The sequence below is a fragment of the Watersipora subatra genome, chromosome 6 (genome assembly GCF_963576615.1).
Source record: "Watersipora subatra chromosome 6, tzWatSuba1.1, whole genome shotgun sequence".
In the NCBI taxonomy this organism is placed as follows: domain Eukaryota; kingdom Metazoa; phylum Bryozoa; class Gymnolaemata; order Cheilostomatida; family Watersiporidae; genus Watersipora; species Watersipora subatra.
In genome coordinates this window covers 29,190,306-29,214,872 of record NC_088713.1, presented here as the reverse complement: position 1 = coordinate 29,214,872, position 24,567 = coordinate 29,190,306, and the positions used below count along the sequence as shown (strand labels likewise).

General features: G+C 33.3%; 1 protein-coding gene across 1 annotated transcript in view; it reads right to left on the bottom strand.

Moving 5' to 3' along the window:
- Positions 1-474: 474 nt before the first annotated feature.
- Positions 475-24,567, bottom strand: part of LOC137398935 (uncharacterized) — an 81,599-nt gene continuing 57,506 nt past the window's right edge. The window contains exons 14-22 of the mRNA XM_068085097.1: positions 12,864-13,014; positions 11,668-11,842; positions 10,499-10,597; positions 9,825-9,899; positions 9,414-9,477; positions 8,866-8,922; positions 5,101-5,239; positions 1,647-1,714; positions 475-1,387 (exon numbers count right to left, since the gene is read on the bottom strand). Of these exons, the coding sequence (XP_067941198.1) occupies positions 1,221-1,387; positions 1,647-1,714; positions 5,101-5,239; positions 8,866-8,922; positions 9,414-9,477; positions 9,825-9,899; positions 10,499-10,597; positions 11,668-11,842; positions 12,864-13,014 (995 nt within the window). The 3' untranslated portion in view covers positions 475-1,220. The remainder of the gene's footprint in view (positions 1,388-1,646; positions 1,715-5,100; positions 5,240-8,865; positions 8,923-9,413; positions 9,478-9,824; positions 9,900-10,498; positions 10,598-11,667; positions 11,843-12,863; positions 13,015-24,567) is intronic.

Here is a 24,567-nt window from a genome sequence, read left to right as displayed (position 1 = left end):
GCCAGATTACACGTCTCTGTTAAGGGTATACGCAAGTCAGGAAGCTATTCTGCTGAACGCTTATTTAACTACCATTGGAAATAAAGGAACCAGAGATAGATATTATTCACCTTCTTATTTTTATAACTTGATACGAATCAAAAACAAATAATAGATAACTATCAATGTGAATTGCATTTTCATTCTGTTATATAAAGCGACCACAACCTTATCTATCAAGATCCAAGTCCTGAAATCACGCAGAGCATTGAAGTTAAAAATTATACAGAAATTTACTAAATATATAAAAAAAGCTTTAACATAGATATAATCATGGATAAATATTAAAGTTCATGCATCCTGCAACCATGTTGGAATCAATATTCATTCCAATTGGCTGGACAATTAAAAACCATATAGGCCTACCGGTACTTCTTTCTTTTTATGTTAATTTTCTTTGTTGCACCAAATATAAAACATATTTTCTATAAAAGTGATTGTAGACTGCCCAATGAAAAATATTATATATATTGATTAGGTATATATATAATATATTATAAACTATTTATATAATAAAATACATATGTATATTTTATATATAAATTTATACATATTTATATATCTATATACAATGTATATGGCGTGTATATATATAATACGTGGACTGAAATGTTGTTTCCTGCAATTCATTGCAATAAAAATACATAATACATCTGAAAAAAGCTGACACATGAATTTAGCATAAAGTGTGTTAATATCAGAGAATTTGAATCATACATCAAAAGACAATTGAAAAAACAGTTTTCCCAGATCCCTGAATAGCAGATACAGAAGCGTTAGTAATTATTTGTTAATATTAATTTCTTAATTCATTAATGTTAATGCTTTATAAAATAAGGAACAATTAAATGTACCAGCTTTACCATTAAACTGACTGCCAATAATAAAAAAATAGTATGTTTTGATAATTTTGTTGCACAAGTGAAGGTTGTTTTAAGCTTTGCATATGTTTAATAAAGAAAAACAGTATTTTTATAATTCAGCTGGCAAAAATACAACTCACATGAACCCGTATTGCAACTTTAAAAAATAGATCAAAATTCGCAAAGGCTAATTTATAATAAAAAAGACTACAGCGACGGTTTGTTATCAAAAATAATTCGTTAATCTTCGGATTGAACTTTAGTGCTTCTAAAACCTGAGAGAACAACTCCAAATCTGTGTGGTTCTTTTTCAAGTGCTCAGCACTCGATAGTCTCAAGGCGATTTGATGCCTGAGCAGTGCTAGAGAACATGGATGGAGTCAGCTCAGAGCACATGAAACTTTCCTCAGATGATGAGACAGAGTGGAGGTCATTGCTGCCGTATCTGCACTCAGGGTCAACATCCGCAGAGTCACCAGTGAGTGCTGTCAAATATTAAGGATTTTATGATGTTTACAATAAACAATCTTGAAATAAACAGAGACTGTGAAATGACTCATCTAAACCAACTCTAATAACAGATCTTTTTACAAAGAAAATAAAATATATTTTGTAATGAAATGGTTCTGCAACAGAATAGAAAACAAGTGTATGTTTTAAGCTTGACCATTGTTTATCATAAACTTGGTACATGGTTCACTAGAAGATATTATTATGATATATTAAAGAGAGAGCTGTCCTTACCACTATTCGAGTTTGCTTCATCTATGACCGCAAGATGAGCTGGAGGAGCAGATGGCATCGCGACACTCCTGAAATATGACAAACTCCCAGAGTACTTGATGACAAACTCCAACAATATATTATCCTCCGTGTACATAGTATAGGAGCGCCAAGTTGAGCAGAAATTTATCTGCTTGGTAACTAATTGATAGATCAAATTTATAATATAATAATATGATATAATATAATAATATGATGCATTTTATATTAAAATAATATGATATATTATAATAATATAATAGTATGATATAATATAATAATATGATATATTATATATAATATAATAATATATAAAATATGATATAATATAATAATATGAAATAGTATAATAATATGAAAGCTGCCACATTTTAGGTTCTAATTATAACCCAAATGATCTCTTGATGTGATTTTAATAGATTTCAGTATCTAGAAAAAGGCTTGTAGAACAGAAAACATTCAATATAGTATATTATTTTATTATTATATTGTATGTAATAAATATGTAACTAATAATAAATATTCCATAAATATCTATAAAATATTTATATATAATATAACTTATTGTATATTAATATAATTAAAAATCTATTAAGATGTATATTAGATTATTATATAATCAATAGATAAAGATATATTATAAATAAAATATAATATTATTATTCATTTTATGTATTTTAAATTATTATCCGTTAATATATTATTTCAAAAGCATCTATTTTTCTTGTTTTGTTACCATAGTTAAATACTAGCTAAAGATACTAAGTAAAGATCATGAAACCAGGGCTCATTTGTCTTGCATGTACTTTGGCTAGCAAAACAGTAGTTTATTACAAAAGCTAAACAGACATGAAATTAAATCAGCGACAGTAAGTCTGCAGCACTTTGTTTAGGTAATCTTGTTAATTCACAATTTTGCATAATTCCCAAGATGGTAATGGTAAAATCCTGCAAGTCAAGTGAGTTTTATTAATGTTTCATTAATGTGAAAGATGGAACCGGTAATAATGAAACCCAAACAGGTTTAATTATTACTCACCCATTACAGGTTTCATTATTACTCACTCATTACAGGTTTCATTATTACTCACTCATTACAGGTTTCATTATTACTCACCCATTACAGGTTTCATTATTACTCACTCATTACAGGTTTCATTATTACTCACCCATTACAGGTTTCATTATTACTCACCCATTACAGGTTTCATTATTACTCACTCATTACAGGTTTCATTATTACTCTCCCATTACAGGTTTCATTATTACTCACTCATTACAGGTTTCATTATTACTCACCCATTACAGGTTTCATTATTACTCTCCCATTACAGGTTTCATTATTACTCACCCATTACAGGTTTCATTATTACTCTCCCATTACAGGTTTTATTATTACTCACCCATTACAGGTTTCATTATTACTCACCCGTTACAGGTTTCATTATTACTCACCCATTACAGGTTTCATTATTACTCACCCATTACAGGTTTCATTATTACTCGCCCATTACAGGTTTCATTATTACTCTCCCATTACAGGTTTCATTATTACTCACCCATTACAGGTTTCATTATTACTCTCCCATTGCAGGTTTTATTATTACTCACCCATTACAGGTTTCATTATTACTCACCCGTTACAGGTTTCATTATTACTCACTCATTACAGGTTTTATTATTACTCACCCATTACAGGTTTCATTATTACTCTCCCATTACAGTTTTCATTATTACTCTCCCATTACAGTTTTCATTATTACTCTCCCATTACAGGTTTCATTATTACTCACCCATTACAGGTTTCATTATTACTCTCCCATTACAGTTTTCATTATTACTCACCCATTACAGGTTTCATTATTACTCACCCATTACAGTTTTCATTATTACTCACCCATTACAGGTTTCATTATTACTCACCCATTACAGGTTTCATTATTACTCACCCATTACTGGTTTCATTATTACTCACCCGTTACAGGTTTCATTATTACTCACCCATTACAGGTTTCATTATTATTTACCAATTACAGGTTTAATTATTACTCACCCATTACAGGTTTCATTATTACTCACCCATTACAGGTTTCATTATTACTCTCCCATTACAGTTTTCATTATTACTCTCCCATTACAGTTTTCATTATTACTCTCCCATTACAGGTTTCATTATTACTCACCCATTACAGGTTTCATTATTACTCTCCCATTACAGTTTTCATTATTACTCACCCATTACAGGTTTCATTATTACTCACCCATTACAGTTTTCATTATTACTCACCCATTACAGGTTTCATTATTACTCACCCATTACAGGTTTCATTATTACTCACCCATTACAGGTTTCATTATTACTCACCCATTACAGGTTTCATTATTACTCACTCATTACAGGTTTCATTATTACTCTCCCATTACAGTTTTCATTATTACTCACCCATTACAGGTTTCATTATTACTCACCCATTACAGGTTTCATTATTACTCACTCATTACAGGTTTCATTATTACTCACACATTACAGGTTTCATTATTACTCACCCATTACAGGTTTCATTATTACTCACCCATTACAGGTTTCATTATTACTCACCCATTACAGGTTTCATTATTACTCACCCATTACAGGTTTCATTATTACTCACTCATTACAGGTTTCATTATTACTCACTCATTACAGGTTTCATTATTACTCTCCCATTACAGTTTTCATTATTACTCACCCATTACAGGTTTCATTATTACTCTCCCATTACAGGTTTTATTATTACTCACCCATTACAGGTTTCATTATTACTCACCCATTACAGGTTTCATTATTACTCACCCGTTACAGGTTACATTATTACTCTCCCATTACAGGTTTCATTATTACTCACCCATTACAGGTTTCATTATTACTCACCCATTACAGGTTTCATTATTACTCTCCCATTACAGGTTTCATTATTACTCACCCATTACAGGTTTCATTATTACTCTCCCTTTACAGGTTTCATTATTACTCACCCATTACAGGTTTCATTATTACTCACCCATTACAGGTTTCATTATTACGAAAGATGGAACCGGCACTCGTGAATGATGCGCACGAAAATGCCACGCAAGCTATTCCATTTTAAACATTTTCCACATTTAACTCATTGCTATTTTGATTTGAGCATAAGTTACTAGGTGCGACACTATGACCTCTGGCGCAGCATTCCTTAATTTTCACAAAGCTCCCGTGGTAATTCGCCCAATGGAAACAGTGTATTGACCTACGAGCATTCAAGACAGATTCTAACGCAATTCTAGAATATTTATGCACACAAGTACACTGCTAATAAATTTACGGAAATGCACTGCTTGTCTATCGCCACCATGGGTCTCACAGACACTATTGTTTAAGGTAAGGAATTAACACAAACAGCAAATATAAGGCACTTACAAATATTCATAAACTGGCTGGGATGGAGTCCGGGAGGGTTGAGAGGAATCTTGGCGATCTTGAAGATATTGCTGCTCATAAACTATAGGGGTAGTAGAGTTTGACACTGAAGCTGGAACGGCCAGCTCCGCAACCGTCTCTGTATGATATGTTAGAAGAGTTGTGGCAGTTGAGCTAATAAAATTTTCACAACTATTGTACCCATGGAATTCCATAGCTATTGTAATAATAGAATACCAATGGCTATTGAGTTATTGATAATAAATATTTTTAAATAAGCAGGACCAACACTAATAAAGCCTAACTATCTCTTACAAGTTATACAACAGCTATCTCAACAGCTGACAAGATAATTTGCTAAAAGTAAACTGAGGCTTCTTTATCATAGACTAGCTGAATACCTGGAGTTCCACAATAATATAATAACTAGAAATTCCCCTGTCATACAGCCCACAACCTGATAATGGAATAAGTGATAACGGAAAAAAGAAATGGCAGTGCTGGTTGTTGAAAAAGTAGTTGTCAGCAGAAATTGGCAGAGTATAATGTAAATGAAAGTTGTTCGAGATGACATAAATAAATTTGAGGGAGCACGACTTCAAAAAGGTGCAAATAACAATTTCAACAAATAGAGAAAAGTTAGATAAGTTTAGCGTTCTGTTAAATGTCGCGCAGTCTAGTCTCCTCTTTTTTACTTTGTAGGATTTGATCATTGATAGCTAATCGAGTGATGCGCTCCCTAGCGAAGTTGTTAACAAGTAAGTCATTAATGTTTCGAACTCGAGAGAGAGCAACAAACGATATTCCAGCGGTCATTTCGTGGTGTCCTATATCAATGACAGCCTTAGCCATGGTAAAACCTTGACTCTTGTGTATTGTCAAACCCCATGCTAGATCGAGAGGAATGCCTGTGCGACTAAGAGTGGCATGGCCAGCAGTCAAAGTACGTTTGATAGGTGTAACTGGAAAACTGTTGAGGTGTTCGGGAAGAAACGTTGGACCAGTATAATCTGGAAATAACAAATAACGGCCAGTGCGTCGGCCGCGACGTGGTGTTCTGGGAAGTTGTATGTCCATGGTAGTTTTCAAGTTGTTTTGAAATTAAATTCAAAAAGTCAATTATGCAAAACAAAAGGTTGTAAAGAAATCACACCTAATCTACTACTATCTCAAAACTATGTTTTACAACATTAAAATAAATATTAACTAAAGCTGTAGGCCTAACCTACTGTAATGTATGTAATTTAACAACAACAATAAGGAAATATGTTTATTATAACTCTGAAATGCAAAATTAGAAGTAAAATGGCAAGCTACTGTGTACTATACACAGTTTGAAAGTTGGTTGTGTTGAATGTAGAATGGTTTTGATAGCGATCTTTAATAGAAAGAAAGTATGAGCGTTCACGCGTCTGGAAGTTTTCTGCAAACTGCAGCAAAATAAAAAAATGTTCTCGTCATAAAGGGGCATTGTAGTTCGGCCCTAGCATGTACATAAGTTGTAAAGAATTTCGGCTAACGTTTTAAATAATTTAATGAAACCTTCGGTGATTGGACAAAAAAACATAGGCTGATAAACTGTGTACCACAATTTTGTACCTGTAAATCGGTCTACGCCTCAAACGATCTACGTTAATTACAGAAACCTTCGGATAAATTCGATTACAAGTAAACAATGCCATTGACTGGTGAAATGAGCACAGTTTTCTCGTGAAATGCGCACTGCTAAATAGTTCTACTATCTGTCGCACGGCTTTATTGGCGTATCGTAGGCCGGTCTTAACTTTTATTAAACCAAGCTTTTCAAGCGTTTTGTGGCGATTTTCGGCCAAATTAATCTGTCTATTTGTGTATAATCCGATCAGATGGGTTAGTTTTAAGATACTGTCAAAAATTTACAAAGACTTGGTAACATATTTAAATAGGCTTATATGTGTTTTGTATCGTTATTGTACTTTAACGACTCTACAAAACGATGGTTAAATATGTTGATGAGATTTCGAAACAAGGGTTTGCGATGTTGTTGATGAATAAGTTTCGTAAGTTGTGTGCACATGCATTTATCATAAAAACTCTCAAACTTCACTCCGCTCGTTTGGTCATAGGATTACCTAATGAAGTTGAGTAATGTAAGCTAGTAACTACAGCTAATCTAAATCTTTACTATAAAGCTGTGTCTGAAGTCAGCTTTATAGTAATTTTGGTTACTCCTAATGATCTCGAACACAATCATGATGTTCAAGCATGCTAGCAACAGCCAATAGTATTTTTCTAAGCACCTTAAGCTTGTGTTGCGTAACTGATGTAATTATGACAACAATTATTTTATTGTATAGCAATGTACCTTGTAGCTTGGCCTAATGGTTTAGTATGCTTGCCACACAACTGGAGTTTCTGAGTTCAAATCCAGTGCAAACCAGTACAAAAACCAACCGGTATGCAAAAGTATATATATATATATATATATATATATATATATAACAACTCTTTTCACCACAAAATGTGATAAGTGGGGATATAATCGATAGCAGCTGCGAAACAACACAATTAAACTGAAGCGAAGTAAACAGAGCCATTAACAATACCATCAACTAATGTTGAATATTTCGATCACACACCTGTTGACAGATGACACCCAGCAAAATGCTTCTTTCAATTGAGGTGTTGCAATGAGTAAACAACCTCTATCACTATGATAAAAATTACCTACTTCAAAACAACTGAAGATGTTGATTTGTTGACACGACGAATATATATCAACAAACAATTTATAGTTTTGTAAGAAGTCATGTGATAGAAAAGTCTAAAGCGATTGGGAAACAAATGAGCGGTGATTATTTCGTGTCTGTCTCACTAAGTTGCTGTATTCACTCATCTTCGCTCGTGTTGCTCAAGTTCAAGGCCAACACTTTGATGATACGATAGAGAGATGGCTACACGGTGTGAAGAAGCCCAGACACAAAGATCGAGGAAACTCGGCATGGAAACTTAATAAATCATGAGCATGCTAGTGAGTTAGCAGCAAACCCATCAGAAATAAGTACAGACCAGCCTCAATATACAACATAAATCCATTCCGCTCTCTGCTTCATGTGCGAAACTGTCGCATGTAGAAGGAAATATAAGATTTCAGATAAATAATATAAGATATCCGTTATATCATATTATATATTAGATTAAATTTTGTAGAACTCATTCCAGAGTTCAAACAAGAACCGTATGACGGGAACTAAATGTAAACCTTCATTAACACAGTAACAACTAGTGAAGAGAGGTTTGTTAGTTGCTATGGAGACAGATAAATAGAGGTGCAGGTTCAACAATGCAGTTTCAGAAAACAAGTGAGGATGGGTGACTTGTTTCAACTTGCACTAGATACAATCTAAGTTGCGTGTACTTTTTCCAATACTTGTTACGATTTTTATGTTTGATTTGAGATTTATGCCAGATTTGTCCCTTTTATTAACATAACTGTTGTTGTGGGCAATCGAAAAAAATATTTGTCAAAACATTTGCCAAATATTTCGCATATATAGTTCCACTTATAGCTTCACATTTTAAACATAGTTCACATTCCTCTCAAAGATCACTCCGAGAGTAATCTGAACTACTATTACAATCCTGAAAACTAAAAATGTAACATGAACTAATAAAAGTAAAATAGAACTATTAACAGAAAAGAATAGTGAGAACAAACTAAAGACATGATCTAACCGTATATTCCACAAGCACCTAAGTGTATCACATAACACCTAGCAAACTCACCAATCCGGTCATCTTGTTGGTCAACAGTTCTAATAGTACGGACATCCTCTTGGACTTCTAAAACAATAACCTAAATGATAACTCAACGAATGATGAGTAAATAAATGCAGGACTCCTGGATGGCAACTCCATGCATGTAACCTCGTAAATATGTCAGACTAGTCCAAAATAACAACTCTATGATATACAGTTCTACTAATCCTTTTTGTGGCTGACACAGCTATGAATGACAAATCTATGGGAAATAAACCTATGAACAATAAATCTATGAATGATACCTTTATGAACAAAAACTTCTTGAATGGCATATCTATGAATGATAACTCAATGAATGATACATCTATGAATAACAAATCTATGGATGATAAATCTATGATACATCTATGAATGACATATTTATGAACGATACCTCTGGATGATACATCTATGAATAATAACTAAGAATAACTCTATTAGTGACAAGTAACAATTGAGCACAAAAGTTTGCAAAAACTACGATTTAAAGATATCTTCCTACTAGAATGCTAGTGTAGAGTAAAGCCAGTTACCTCCTCCTAGTCCGGAGTCAGTGATGGAGGTAACTTTAGACATGGCATCCATAAGAGGTGTCTTCTGCAAGAATAGACAAACTGCTAAAAGGATGCTGACCTCCAAACATCATTACACAAAATAGAGAAATGCAGATGCTTATGTCTATGAGAGCTGGCAGCCATAGATATGTTTATATGCCAATGCCTATGAGAGCTGGCAGCCATAGATATGTTCAGATGTCTATGCCTATGAGAACTGGCATCCTTGGATATGTTCAAATGTATACATCCAACAGAACTGGCAGTCATAGGTATGTTTAGATGCTTGCCTATGAGAACTAGCAGCCATAGATATGTCTAGATGCTTATGTGTATGAGAGTGGGCAACCATAGAAGTGTTTAAATGAGTGCTGGCTAAATTGTACTTACCAAAGGTCCTTCTTCAAAGTAGGTCATAGATTGCTTCAACGTGAGGTTACCTCCCTTATGGTACAACTCTGCTAGCTACAAAGAGAATGTAACTCCCATAAATCGCAGACATAAAAAATGAGAGACGTGAGTAAACTAAGAACTTGATGGATTACCATAGAGCAACCCTACATTACACTGAAATATTAAACGAAATATGGATGTCTATACAGACAACAGGAATAAAAAATGTATATGAGCTGTATATAATATATAACATAAAACAAATAATAATACATATTAGTATATAAATAATAAATTAATCATGTAAATAAGTATGATAAATAACATGAATATTAATATAATAAAGTAATATACATAGTAAACATATATAATATATAGTATATATTATATAAATGTTGAAGTAAATAATTGTTTAACGCATAATGACTTGAATAAAGCTAATAAAGAGTTTTGAACATTAAGTTTGAAACTAAAGCTATAACTAGATCAAAGAATAATTAGGTCAAAGAATAATTAGGTCAAAGAATAATTAGGTCAAAGAATAGCTTGTACTTTACACAATTTCAAGTTTCCTTGATCTGAAAGTAGCTGACAGCAAAGTACATGCTAATCTTTAAACTATCCATAGATTATCTATAAATATGTCTATATGTAAGATTTGAATAACTTACAAATCGTCGAAGGTCATTTGGAAATCTAAAAATAGCAAGACTAGAGTTTTTGCTGACCAAATCATTGACATTCCTGAGTGCGATGTTCTCGAACGCAACCTGAAGAATAAACGTAATGCAACAATTTACTACGATGAGACCACTCAAGCATCTCTTTGTAAACATAGAAAAATCTTGTTTGATTGCAAGATGAAAATGTGGCATGGTGTTAGTGAACACTCTCTGCTATTACAAGCCAGGCTGCATATCTTATCCACCAGAATTAGTTAAAAGTGAATTTACAAAATCTTTTTTAAATTTGATCAGAAAGCATCGGTATTTTTTCTATCATTTGTGATTGCTTTTGATGTTTGAGGTGATCTGACTGCCAGGATGTTTCAAGATTACAATTGCTGATACTTCATTCGCTCAATCAAAAGTGCGATTACAACATTTCTATAATTGCAAAGCAACCGATAGAATAGAGATGCACAACATTTCAACTTAAACACAATAGCAGATATCAACTATAGCAACAATAACAACTAGTGATGTCATTTCTCTCTTTTTTCTTCTGAGCATTTTAATCCTGATCAAGTTTTATGAACTTTAATCTGAAACATTCTAGTAGTCAGATCACATCAAACATCACAAACAATCACAAATGATAGAAAATACCGACGCTTTCGGATGAAATTTACAAAAACATTTTGTAAATTTATCTTTAACAAAAAGTGAAACAAAGCAGAAGCCAAATGAGGTAATTATCAGTTTCTAGTTTCTTCACAAGGTCATGTGTGAGACGGTATCGTTTTATTGAATTTTAAAACATGGAAAGGGAATATGGCCAAGAGAGAATGACTCCTAAGAGGGAGAGAATGAATGAATGCAGAGAAAGTTTCAGTTCCATGGTTGCCTAACAAGAGACCTAAATGAACAGGTTTTCCCCTCGTTGACTCATCAATGATCTGTATAGCCTTAGAACCTTCCAATTGTTAGATTGAAAGTAAAAGTTGAAAAGGCAGATGAAAAGCTCATCAAGCAATCACCTTAAAATGAATGTTTAAAACAAAAAAACCCTACAACTGAATATTCAGCGCATAGAAAGTTAGAAAGTGATGTACTCTAAAAGGAAGGGGAATCTGAAAGGAAGGGGTGGGTGTAAAAAACCTACAATAAAAATAACTCACAAATAATACAGCTGGAGTGGAGGATGGCTGAGGGGTAAGCAAAAGGTCAAGGACAGCTTTGTCTCTCATCTGTTCTATTGGAACTTCTTCTGGATTCCGTAAAAAGAGACAATAGGTGATGAGAAGATTGGGAGAGTAGAGCACCACCACATAGTCACAGTTCTTGTAAGTTTTCCTACAAGATTAAGCAGTCAAGTACAGTTTGTTATCTCTGACATGATTGGCTAGGTATTAGCGGCTTTGGTCAGCTGATTGATGATGTAATGCTTACCATATTTTCTAAACTATATGTCATGACTTCCCATAGTTTGGCCAGAAATGCACCTTATACTTCTGAGTGTGTTATGTGTGAAATTATTGACAGATTATTACCATTTTTAAGCAAGTTATTTAGGCTATATCTAATAGAATAATCCCTAACATGCTATATTACTGCTTACTAAAATGTTGTGTTAACATGTTATATTACCATGTTACGTTAACATGCTCAGTTGTGTCATGTAGTGTAAGCATACTGTTCAGCCTGTTGTTGGCTCTATTCTAATTGTAAGTCACTTAAATTTTTAACATCTGTTGTTGGTGTTGGCTTTTAGGAAATAAAGCTGTCTAAAGTGGCCACTTATACTCCACTGTCACTTATATTACTTCATTAGAGTACATTTTATGGCTAGTACTACTTACATTCTGGAGTGACTTACAGTGCACCAAATACAGTATGTCTAAGTGTGAGCAATCCAACTTGAAGAACGACAGCTACTGGGCATGACTTGACTTGTCTGGACATGTCTGAGTCCAGTCAACGACTGGAGACATGCCCAGTAGCTCCAGCTGTCATTCCTGTCACAAGGTATGGGAATTGAACCCGAACCTGTTGTTTCTAGACCTCTTGGCCACAACTGTTCTCTGCTTACATCAACATCGTTTTTCAAGATAGTGTTCGACTCTAAATCTGCATCAAAGAATTCTAGACAGATTTTATTTGACCAGCATATGGTGCTAACTAGCGAACCAAACTTCTTTAGCTTTTTATACAATCAGTAACTGAGTAGAAATCCTAAAAACTGAAAAAAGGCCAATCAGAGTTGAAGTCGCTAGTATACATCAATGCTCAGTATCAACCTAAAGCCCTACACTATATCAAATATGGTGTTTATGGAATTAGGACACCGGGCATCACTGAACTCTGTGATACTCACTCATCAGACAGATCTCCTGTAAATAGAATAACCTCTGCGTTGAAGTATTGTTCAAGTACGGAACGGAGAACCGAGTCAAAGTTATGATACTCTGGTGGCAGATCTGCGGTATGGGCGATGCAAATAGTCACTTTATGTCCTCCCACCATATCTACAAAAAACAACTACTAACTGAATAATAACAACAACTACTGAGGTTAGAAGATAAAAATATCTCACAACTTCATTAAACCAATAAAACAAATACATAAAAAACAAATGTTATTATAAAATACTAGAAATTTTAAAGAAATAAGAACCGCATGTCTACCTGTTGTAAATATTTCTTTCAAAAGTTAAACATCCATTAAATGCCAGACATTGACCTAGTAAAATCATATTTATATTAAAAATAAACATCCATGTATTTTATTCAGCGTATGTGTATAATTACAAGTATTTATATTTAATTCGTTAGCTATGGAATCTGACACCGACACAAACGCTACAAAACAAAGGAAAAATGAGTTTTATGACAAGAAAGTTGGAGGTCATAAATAAATAGGAAGAAGGCCCTGTATTGTTAATAATGCCAAGAAATATGGTTGCAATCAATTACCAATTGCGATTATTGATATTAAAAACAAGAAATTTGTTAAAGCAAACACAATGAGGAGCTTAAAACTGCCGATTTGAAAGAGTTCGAGGCCATGCACGAGATCAGCGTTCAAGTGGGACAACCATTTAGTAATGGCAAGGAAGTAGAAAAAACTGAAAAACCTACATTGGCAAAAGAAAATTCAAGTGTTTAGTTTACTGGTGTGGACTGGTACATAAAACAATACTGTACAATGTATGTATAATGTATATTATTAATTTATTTAATTAATTAATCAATTTGTTTTCCATGTTTTATTCATTTCATGTTTTATTTATATATACACTGATCTACCATATATAAATACACTGGTCTACCATATAAGATACACTGGTCTACCATATATAGATACACTGGTCTACCATATATAGCTACACTGGTCTACCATATATAGATACACTGGTTTACCATATATAGATACACTGGTCTACCATATATAGATATACTGGTCTACCATATATACATACACTGGTCTACCATATACAGATACACTAGTCTAACATATATAGATACACTGATCTACCATATATAGATACACTGGTCTACCACATATATAGATACACTGGTCTACCATATATAGATACGCTGGTCTACCATATATAAATACACTGGTCTACCATATATAGATACACTGGTTTACCATATATAGATACACTGGTCTACCATATATAGATATACTGGTCTACCATATATACATACACTGGTCTACCATATACAGATACACTAGTCTAACATATATAGATACACTGATCTACCATATATAGATACACTGGTCTACCATATATAGATACACTGGTCTACCATATATAGATACACTGATCTACCATATATAGATACACTGGTATACCCTATATAGATACACTAGTCTACCATATATAGATACACTGATCTACCATATATAGATACACTGATCTACCATATATAGATACACTGGTCTACCATATATAGATACACTGGTCTACCATATACAGATACACTGGTCTATCATATATAGATACACTGATCTATCATATATAGATACACTGGTCTACCATATATAGGTACACTGATCTACCATATATAGATACACTGGTCTACCATAAATAGATACACTGGTCTACCATATACAGATACACTGGTCTATCATATATAGATACACTGGTCTACCATATATATAGATACACTGGTCTACCACATATATATACACTGGTCTACCATATATAGATACACTGGTCCACCATATATAGATGCACTGGTCTACCATATATAGATACACTGGTCTACCATATATATAGATACACTGGTCTACCACATATATATACACTGGTCTACCATATATAGATACACTAGTCTACCATATACAGATACACTGATCCACCATATATAGATACACTGATCTACCATATATAGATACACTGGTATACCATATATAGATACACTGGTCCACCATATATAGATACACTGGTCCACCATATATAGATACACTGATCTACCATATATAGATACACTGATCTACCATATATAGATACACTGGTATACCATATATAGATACACTGGTCCACCATATATAGATACACTGGTCTACTATATATAGTGACACTGGTCTACCATATATAGATACACTGGTCCACCATATATAGATACACTGGTCTACTATATATAGTGACACTGGTCCACCATATATAAATACACTGGTCTACCACATATATATACACTGGTCTACCATATATAGATACACTGGTCTACCATATATAGATACACTGGTCTATCATATATAGATACACTGGTCTACCATATATATATAGATGCACTGATCTACCATATATAGATACACTGGTCTACCATATATAGATACACTGGTATACCATATATAGATACACTGGTCTACCATATATAGATACACTGGTCTACCATATATAGATACACTGGTCCACCATATATAAATACACTGGTCTACCACATATATATACACTGGTCTACCATATATAGATACACTGGTCTACCATATATAGTTACACTAGTCTATCATATATAGATACACTGGTCTACCATATATATATAGATACACTGGTCTACCACATATATATACAATGGTCTACCATATATAGATACACCGGTCCACCATATATAGATACACTGGTCTAACATATATAGATACACTTGTCTACCATATATAGATACACTGATCTACCATATATAGATACACTGGTATACCATATATAGATACACTGGTCCACCATATATAGATACACTGGTCTACTATATATAGTGACACTGGTCTACCATATATATATATATACTGTTCCACCATATATAGATACACTGGTCTACTATATATAGTGACACTGGCCTACCATATATAGATACACTGGTCCACCATATATAAATACACTGGTCTACCACATATATATACACTGGTCTACCATATATAGATACACTGGTCTACCATATATAGATACACTGGTCCACCATATATAGATACACTGGTCTAACATATATAGATACACTGGTCTACCATATATAGATACACTGGTCTAACATATATAGATACACTGATCTACCATATATAGATACACTGGTCTACCATATATAGTGACACTGGTCTACCATATATAGATACACTGGTCCACCATATATAAATACACTGGTCTACCACATATACATACACTGGTCTACCATATATAGATACACTGGTCTACCATATATAGATACACTGGTCTATCATATATAAATACACTGGTCTACCATATATATAGATACACTGGTCTACCACATATATATATACACTGGTCTACCATATATAGATACACTGGTCCACCATATATAAATACACTGGTCTAACATATATAGATACACTGGTCTACCATATATAGATACACTAGTCTACCATATACAGATACACTGATCCACCATATATAGATACACTGATCTAACATATATAGATACACTGGTATACCATATATAGATACACTGGTCCACCATATATAGATACACTGGTCCACCATATATAGATACACTGATCTACCATATATAGATACACTGATCTACCATATATAGATACACTGGTATACCATATATAGATACACTGGTCCACCATATATAGATACACTGGTCTACTATATATAGTGACACTGGTCGACCATATATAGATACACTGGTCCACCATATATAAATACACTGGTCTACCACATATATATACACTGGTCTACCATATATAGATACACTGGTCTACCATATATAGATACACTGATCTACCATATATAGATACACTGGTATACCATATATAGATACACTGATCTACCATATATAGATACACTGATCTACCATATATAGATACACTGGTATACCATATATAGATACACTGGTCCACCATATATAGATACACTGGTCTACCATATATAGTTACACTAGTCTACCATATATAGATACACTGATCTACCATATATAGATACACTGGTCTACTATATATAGATACACTGGTCCACCATATATAAATACACTGGTCTACCATATATAGATACACTGGTATACCATATATAGATACACTGGTCTACCATATATAGTTACACTAGTCTACCATATATAGATACACTGATCTACCATATATAGATACACTGGTCTACTATATATAGATACACTAATCCACCATATATAAATACACTGGTCTACCATATATAGATACACTGGTCTACTATATATAGTGACACTGGCCTACCATATATAGATACACTGGTCCACCATATATAAATACACTGGTCTACCACATATATATACACTGGTCTACCATATATAGATACACTGGTCTACCATATATAGATACACTGGTCTATCATATATAGATACACTGGTCTACCATATATATAGATACACTGGTCTACCACATATATATACACTGGTCTACCATATATAGATACACTGGTCCACCATATATAGATACACTGGTCTAACATATATAGATACACTGGTCTACCATATATAGATACACTGGTCTAACATATATAGATACACTGATCTACCATATATAGATACACTGGTCTACTATATATAGATACACTGGTCCACCATAAATAAATACACTGGTCTACCATATATAGATACACTGGTCTACCATATATAGATACACTGATCTACCATATATAGATACACTGGTCTACCATATATAGATACACTGATCTACCATATATAGATACAATGGTCCACCATATATAGATACACTGTTCTACTATATATAGATACACTGATCTACCATATATAAATACACTGGTCTACCATATATAGATACACTGGTCTAACATATATAGATACAATGGTCTACCATATATAGATACACTGATCTACCATATATAGATAGAATGGTCCACCATATATAGATACACTGGTCTACTATATATAGATACACTGATCTACCATATATAAATACACTGGTCTACCATATATAGATACACTGGTCTAACATATATAGATACAATGGTCTACCATATATAGATACACTGGTCTACCATATATAGTGACACTGGTCTACCATATATAGATACACTGGTCCACCATATATAGATGCACTGGTCTACCATATATAGATACACTGGTCTAACATATATAGATACACTGATCTACCATATATAGATACACTGATCTACCATATATAAATACACTGGTCTACCATATATAGATACACTGGTCTAACATATATAGATACAATGGTCTACCATATATAGATACACTGGTCTACCATATATAGTGACACTGGTCTACCATATATAGATACACTGGTCCACCATATATAGATACACTGGTCTAACATATATAGATACACTGGTCTACCATATATAGATACACTGGTCTAACATATATAGATACACTGATCTACCATATATAGATACACTGGTCCACCATATATAAATACACTGGTCTACCACATATATATACACTGGTCTACCATATATAGATACACTGGTCTACCATATATAGATACACTGGTCTATCATATATAGATACACTGGTCTACCATATATATAGATACACTGGTCTACCACATATATATACACTGGTCTACCATATATAGATACACTGGTCCACCATATATAGATACACTGGTCTAACATATATAGATACACTGGTCTACCATATATAGATACACTGGTCTAACATATATAGATACACTGATCTACCATATATAGATACACTGGTCTACCATATATAGTGACACTGGTCTACCATATATAGATACACTGGTCCACCATATATAAATACACTGGTCTACCACATATATATACACTGGTCTACCATATATAGATACACTGGTCTACTATATATAGATACACTGATCTACCATATATAAATACACTGGTCTACCATATATAGATACACTGGTCTAACATATATAGATACAATGGTCTACCATATATAGATACACTGGTCTACCATATATAGTGACACTGGTCTACCATATATAGATACACTGGTCCACCATATATAGATACACTGGTCTAACATATATAGATACACTGGTCTACCATATATAGATACACTGGTCTAACATATATAGATACACTGATCTACCATATATAGATACACTGATCTACCATATATAAATACACTGGTCTACCATATATAGATACACTGGTCTAACATATATAGATACAATGGTCTACCATATATAGATACACTGGTCTACCATATATAGTGACACTGGTCTACCATATATAGATACACTGGTCCACCATATATAGATACACTGGTCTAACATATATAGATACACTGGTCTACCATATATAGATACACTGGTCTAACATATATAAATACACTGGTCTACCATATATAGATACACTGATCTACCATATATAAATACACTGGTCTACCACATATATATACACTGGTCTACCATATATAGATACACTGGTCTACTATATATAGATACACTGATCTACCATATATAAATACACTGGTCTACCATATATAGATACACTGGTCTAACATATATAGATACAATGGTCTACCATATATAGATACACTGGTCTACCATATATAGTGACACTGGTCTACCATATATAGATACACTGGTCCACCATATATAGATACACTGGTCTAACATATATAGATACACTGGTCTACCATATATAGATACACTGGTCTAACATATATAGATACACTGATCTACCATATATAGATACACTGATCTACCATATATAAATACACTGGTCTACCATATATAGATACACTGGTCTAACATATATAGATACAATGGTCTACCATATATAGATACACTGGTCTACCATATATAGTGACACTGGTCTACCATATATAGATACACTGGTCCACCATATATAGATACACTGGTCTAACATATATAGATACACTGGTCTACCATATATAGATACACTGGTCTAACATATATAGATACACTGATCTACCATATATAGATACACTGGTCCACCATATATAAATACACTGGTCTACCATATATAGATACACTGGTCCACCATATATAAATACACTGGTCTACCACATATATATACACTGGTCTACCATTTATAGATACACTGGTCTACCATATATAGATACACTGGTCTATCATATATAAATACACTGGTCTACCATATATATAGATACACTGGTCTACCACATATATATACACTGGTCTACCATATATAGATACACTGGTCCACCATATATAGATACACTGGTCTAACATATATAGATACACTGGTCTACCATATATAGATACACTAGTCTACCATATACAGATACACTGATCCACCATATATAGATACACTGATCTACCATATATAGATACACTGATCTACCATATATAGATACACTGGTATACCATATATAGATACACTGGTCCACCATATATAGATACACTGGTCTACTATATATAGTGACACTGGTCTACCATATATAGATACACTGGTCCACCATATATAGATACACTGGTCTACTATATATAGATACACTGATCTACCATATATAGATACACTGGTCCACCATATATAAATACACTGGTCTACCACATATAGATACACTGGTCTACCATATATAGATACACTGGTCCACCATATAAAGATACACTGATCTACCATATATAGATACACTGGTCTACCATATATAGATACACTGATCTACCATATATAGATACACTGGTCTACTATATATAGTGACACTGGTCTACCATATATATATACACTGGTCTACCATATATAGATACACTGGTCCACCATATATAAATACACTGGTCTACCACATATATATACACTGGTCTACCATATATAGATACACTGGTCTACCATATATAGATACACTGGTCTATCATATATAAATACACTGGTCTACCATATATATAGATACACTGGTCTACCACATATATATACACTGGTCTACCATATATAGATACACTGGTCCACCATATATAGATACACTGGTCTAACATATATAGATACACTGCTCTACCATATATAGATACACTAGTCTACCATATACAGATACACTGATCCACCATATATAGATACACTGATCTACCATATATAGATACACTGATATACCATATATAGATACACTGGTATACCATATATAGATACACTGGTCCACCATATATAGATACACTGGTCTACTATATATAGTGACACTGGTCTACCATATATAGATACACTGGTCTACCATATATAGATACACTGGTCCACCATATATAGATACACTAGTCTACCATATACAGATACACTGATCCACCATATATAGATACACTGATCTACCATATATAGATACACTGATCTACCATATATAGATACACTGGTATACCATATATAGATACACTGGTCCACCATATATAGATACACTGGTCTACTATATATAGTGACACTGGTCTACCATATATAGATACACTGGTCCACCATATATAGATACACTGGTCGACTATATATAGATACACTGATCTACCATATATAGATACACTGGTCCACCATATATAAATACACTGGTCTACCACATATAGATACACTGGTCTACCATATATAGATACACTGGTCCACCATATAAAGATACACTGATCTACCATATATAGATACACTGGTCTACCATATATAGATACACTGATCTACCATATATAGATACACTGGTCTACCATATATAGATACACTGGTCTACTATATATAGTGACACTGGTCTACCATATATATATACACTGGTCTACCATATATAGATACACTGGTCTACTATAAATAGATACACTGGTCCACCATATATAAATACACTGGTCTACCATATATAGATACACTGATCTACCATATATAGATACACTGGTCTACCATATATAGATACACTGGTCTAACATATATAGATACACTGATCTACCATATATAGATACACTGGTCCACCATATATAAATACACTGGTCTACCACATATATATACACTGGTCTACCATATATAGATACACTGGTCTACCATATATAGATACACTGGTCTATCATATATAGATACACTGGTCTACCATATATATAGATACACTGGTCTACCACATATATATACACTGGTCTACCATATATAGATACACTGGTCCACCATATATAGATACACTGGTCTAACATATATAGATACACTGGTCTACCATATATAGATACACTGGTCTAACATATATAGATACACTGATCTACCATATATAGATACACTGGTCTACCATATATAGTGACACTGGTCTACCATATATAGATACACTGGTCCACCATATATAAATACACTGGTCTACCACATATATATACACTGGTCTACCATATATAGATACACTGGTCTACTATATATAGATACACTGATCTACCATATATAAATACACTGGTCTACCATATATAGATACACTGGTCTAACATATATAGATACAATGGTCTACCATATATAGATACACTGGTCTACCATATATAGTGACACTGGTCTACCATATATAGATACACTGGTCCACCATATATAGATACACTGGTCTAACATATATAGATACACTGGTCTACCATATATAGATACACTGGTCTAACATATATAGATACACTGATCTACCATATATAGATACACTGATCTACCATATATAAATACACTGGTCTACCATATATAGATACACTGGTCTAACATATATAGATACAATGGTCTACCATATATAGATACACTGGTCTACCATATATAGTGACACTGGTCTACCATATATAGATACACTGGTCCACCATATATAGATACACTGGTCTAACATATATAGATACACTGGTCTACCATATATAGATACACTGGTCTAACATATATAAATACACTGGTCTACCATATATAGATACACTGATCTACCATATATAAATACACTGGTCTACCACATATATATACACTGGTCTACCATATATAGATACACTGGTCTACTATATATAGATACACTGATCTACCATATATAAATACACTGGTCTACCATATATAGATACACTGGTCTAACATATATAGATACAATGGTCTACCATATATAGATACACTGGTCTACCATATATAGTGACACTGGTCTACCATATATAGATACACTGGTCCACCATATATAGATACACTGGTCTAACATATATAGATACACTGGTCTACCATATATAGATACACTGGTCTAACATATATAGATACACTGATCTACCATATATAGATACACTGATCTACCATATATAAATACACTGGTCTACCATATATAGATACACTGGTCTAACATATATAGATACAATGGTCTACCATATATAGATACACTGGTCTACCATATATAGTGACACTGGTCTACCATATATAGATACACTGGTCCACCATATATAGATACACTGGTCTAACATATATAGATACACTGGTCTACCATATATAGATACACTGGTCTAACATATATAGATACACTGATCTACCATATATAGATACACTGGTCCACCATATATAAATACACTGGTCTACCATATATAGATACACTGGTCCACCATATATAAATACACTGGTCTACCACATATATATACACTGGTCTACCATTTATAGATACACTGGTCTACCATATATAGATACACTGGTCTATCATATATAAATACACTGGTCTACCATATATATAGATACACTGGTCTACCACATATATATACACTGGTCTACCATATATAGATACACTGGTCCACCATATATAGATACACTGGTCTAACATATATAGATACACTGGTCTACCATATATAGATACACTAGTCTACCATATACAGATACACTGATCCACCATATATAGATACACTGATCTACCATATATAGATACACTGATCTACCATATATAGATACACTGGTATACCATATATAGATACACTGGTCCACCATATATAGATACACTGGTCTACTATATATAGTGACACTGGTCTACCATATATAGATACACTGGTCCACCATATATAGATACACTGGTCTACTATATATAGATACACTGATCTACCATATATAGATACACTGGTCCACCATATATAAATACACTGGTCTACCACATATAGATACACTGGTCTACCATATATAGATACACTGGTCCACCATATAAAGATACACTGATCTACCATATATAGATACACTGGTCTACCATATATAGATACACTGATCTACCATATATAGATACACTGGTCTACTATATATAGTGACACTGGTCTACCATATATATATACACTGGTCTACCATATATAGATACACTGGTCCACCATATATAAATACACTGGTCTACCACATATATATACACTGGTCTACCATATATAGATACACTGGTCTACCATATATAGATACACTGGTCTATCATATATAAATACACTGGTCTACCATATGTATAGATACACTGGTCTACCACATATATATACACTGGTCTACCATATATAGATACACTGGTCCACCATAGATAGATACACTGGTCTAACATATATAGATACACTGCTCTACCATATATAGATACACTAGTCTACCATATACAGATACACTGATCCACCATATATAGATACACTGATCTACCATATATAGATACACTGATATACCATATATAGATACACTGGTATACCATATATAGATACACTGGTCCACCATATATAGATACACTGGTCTA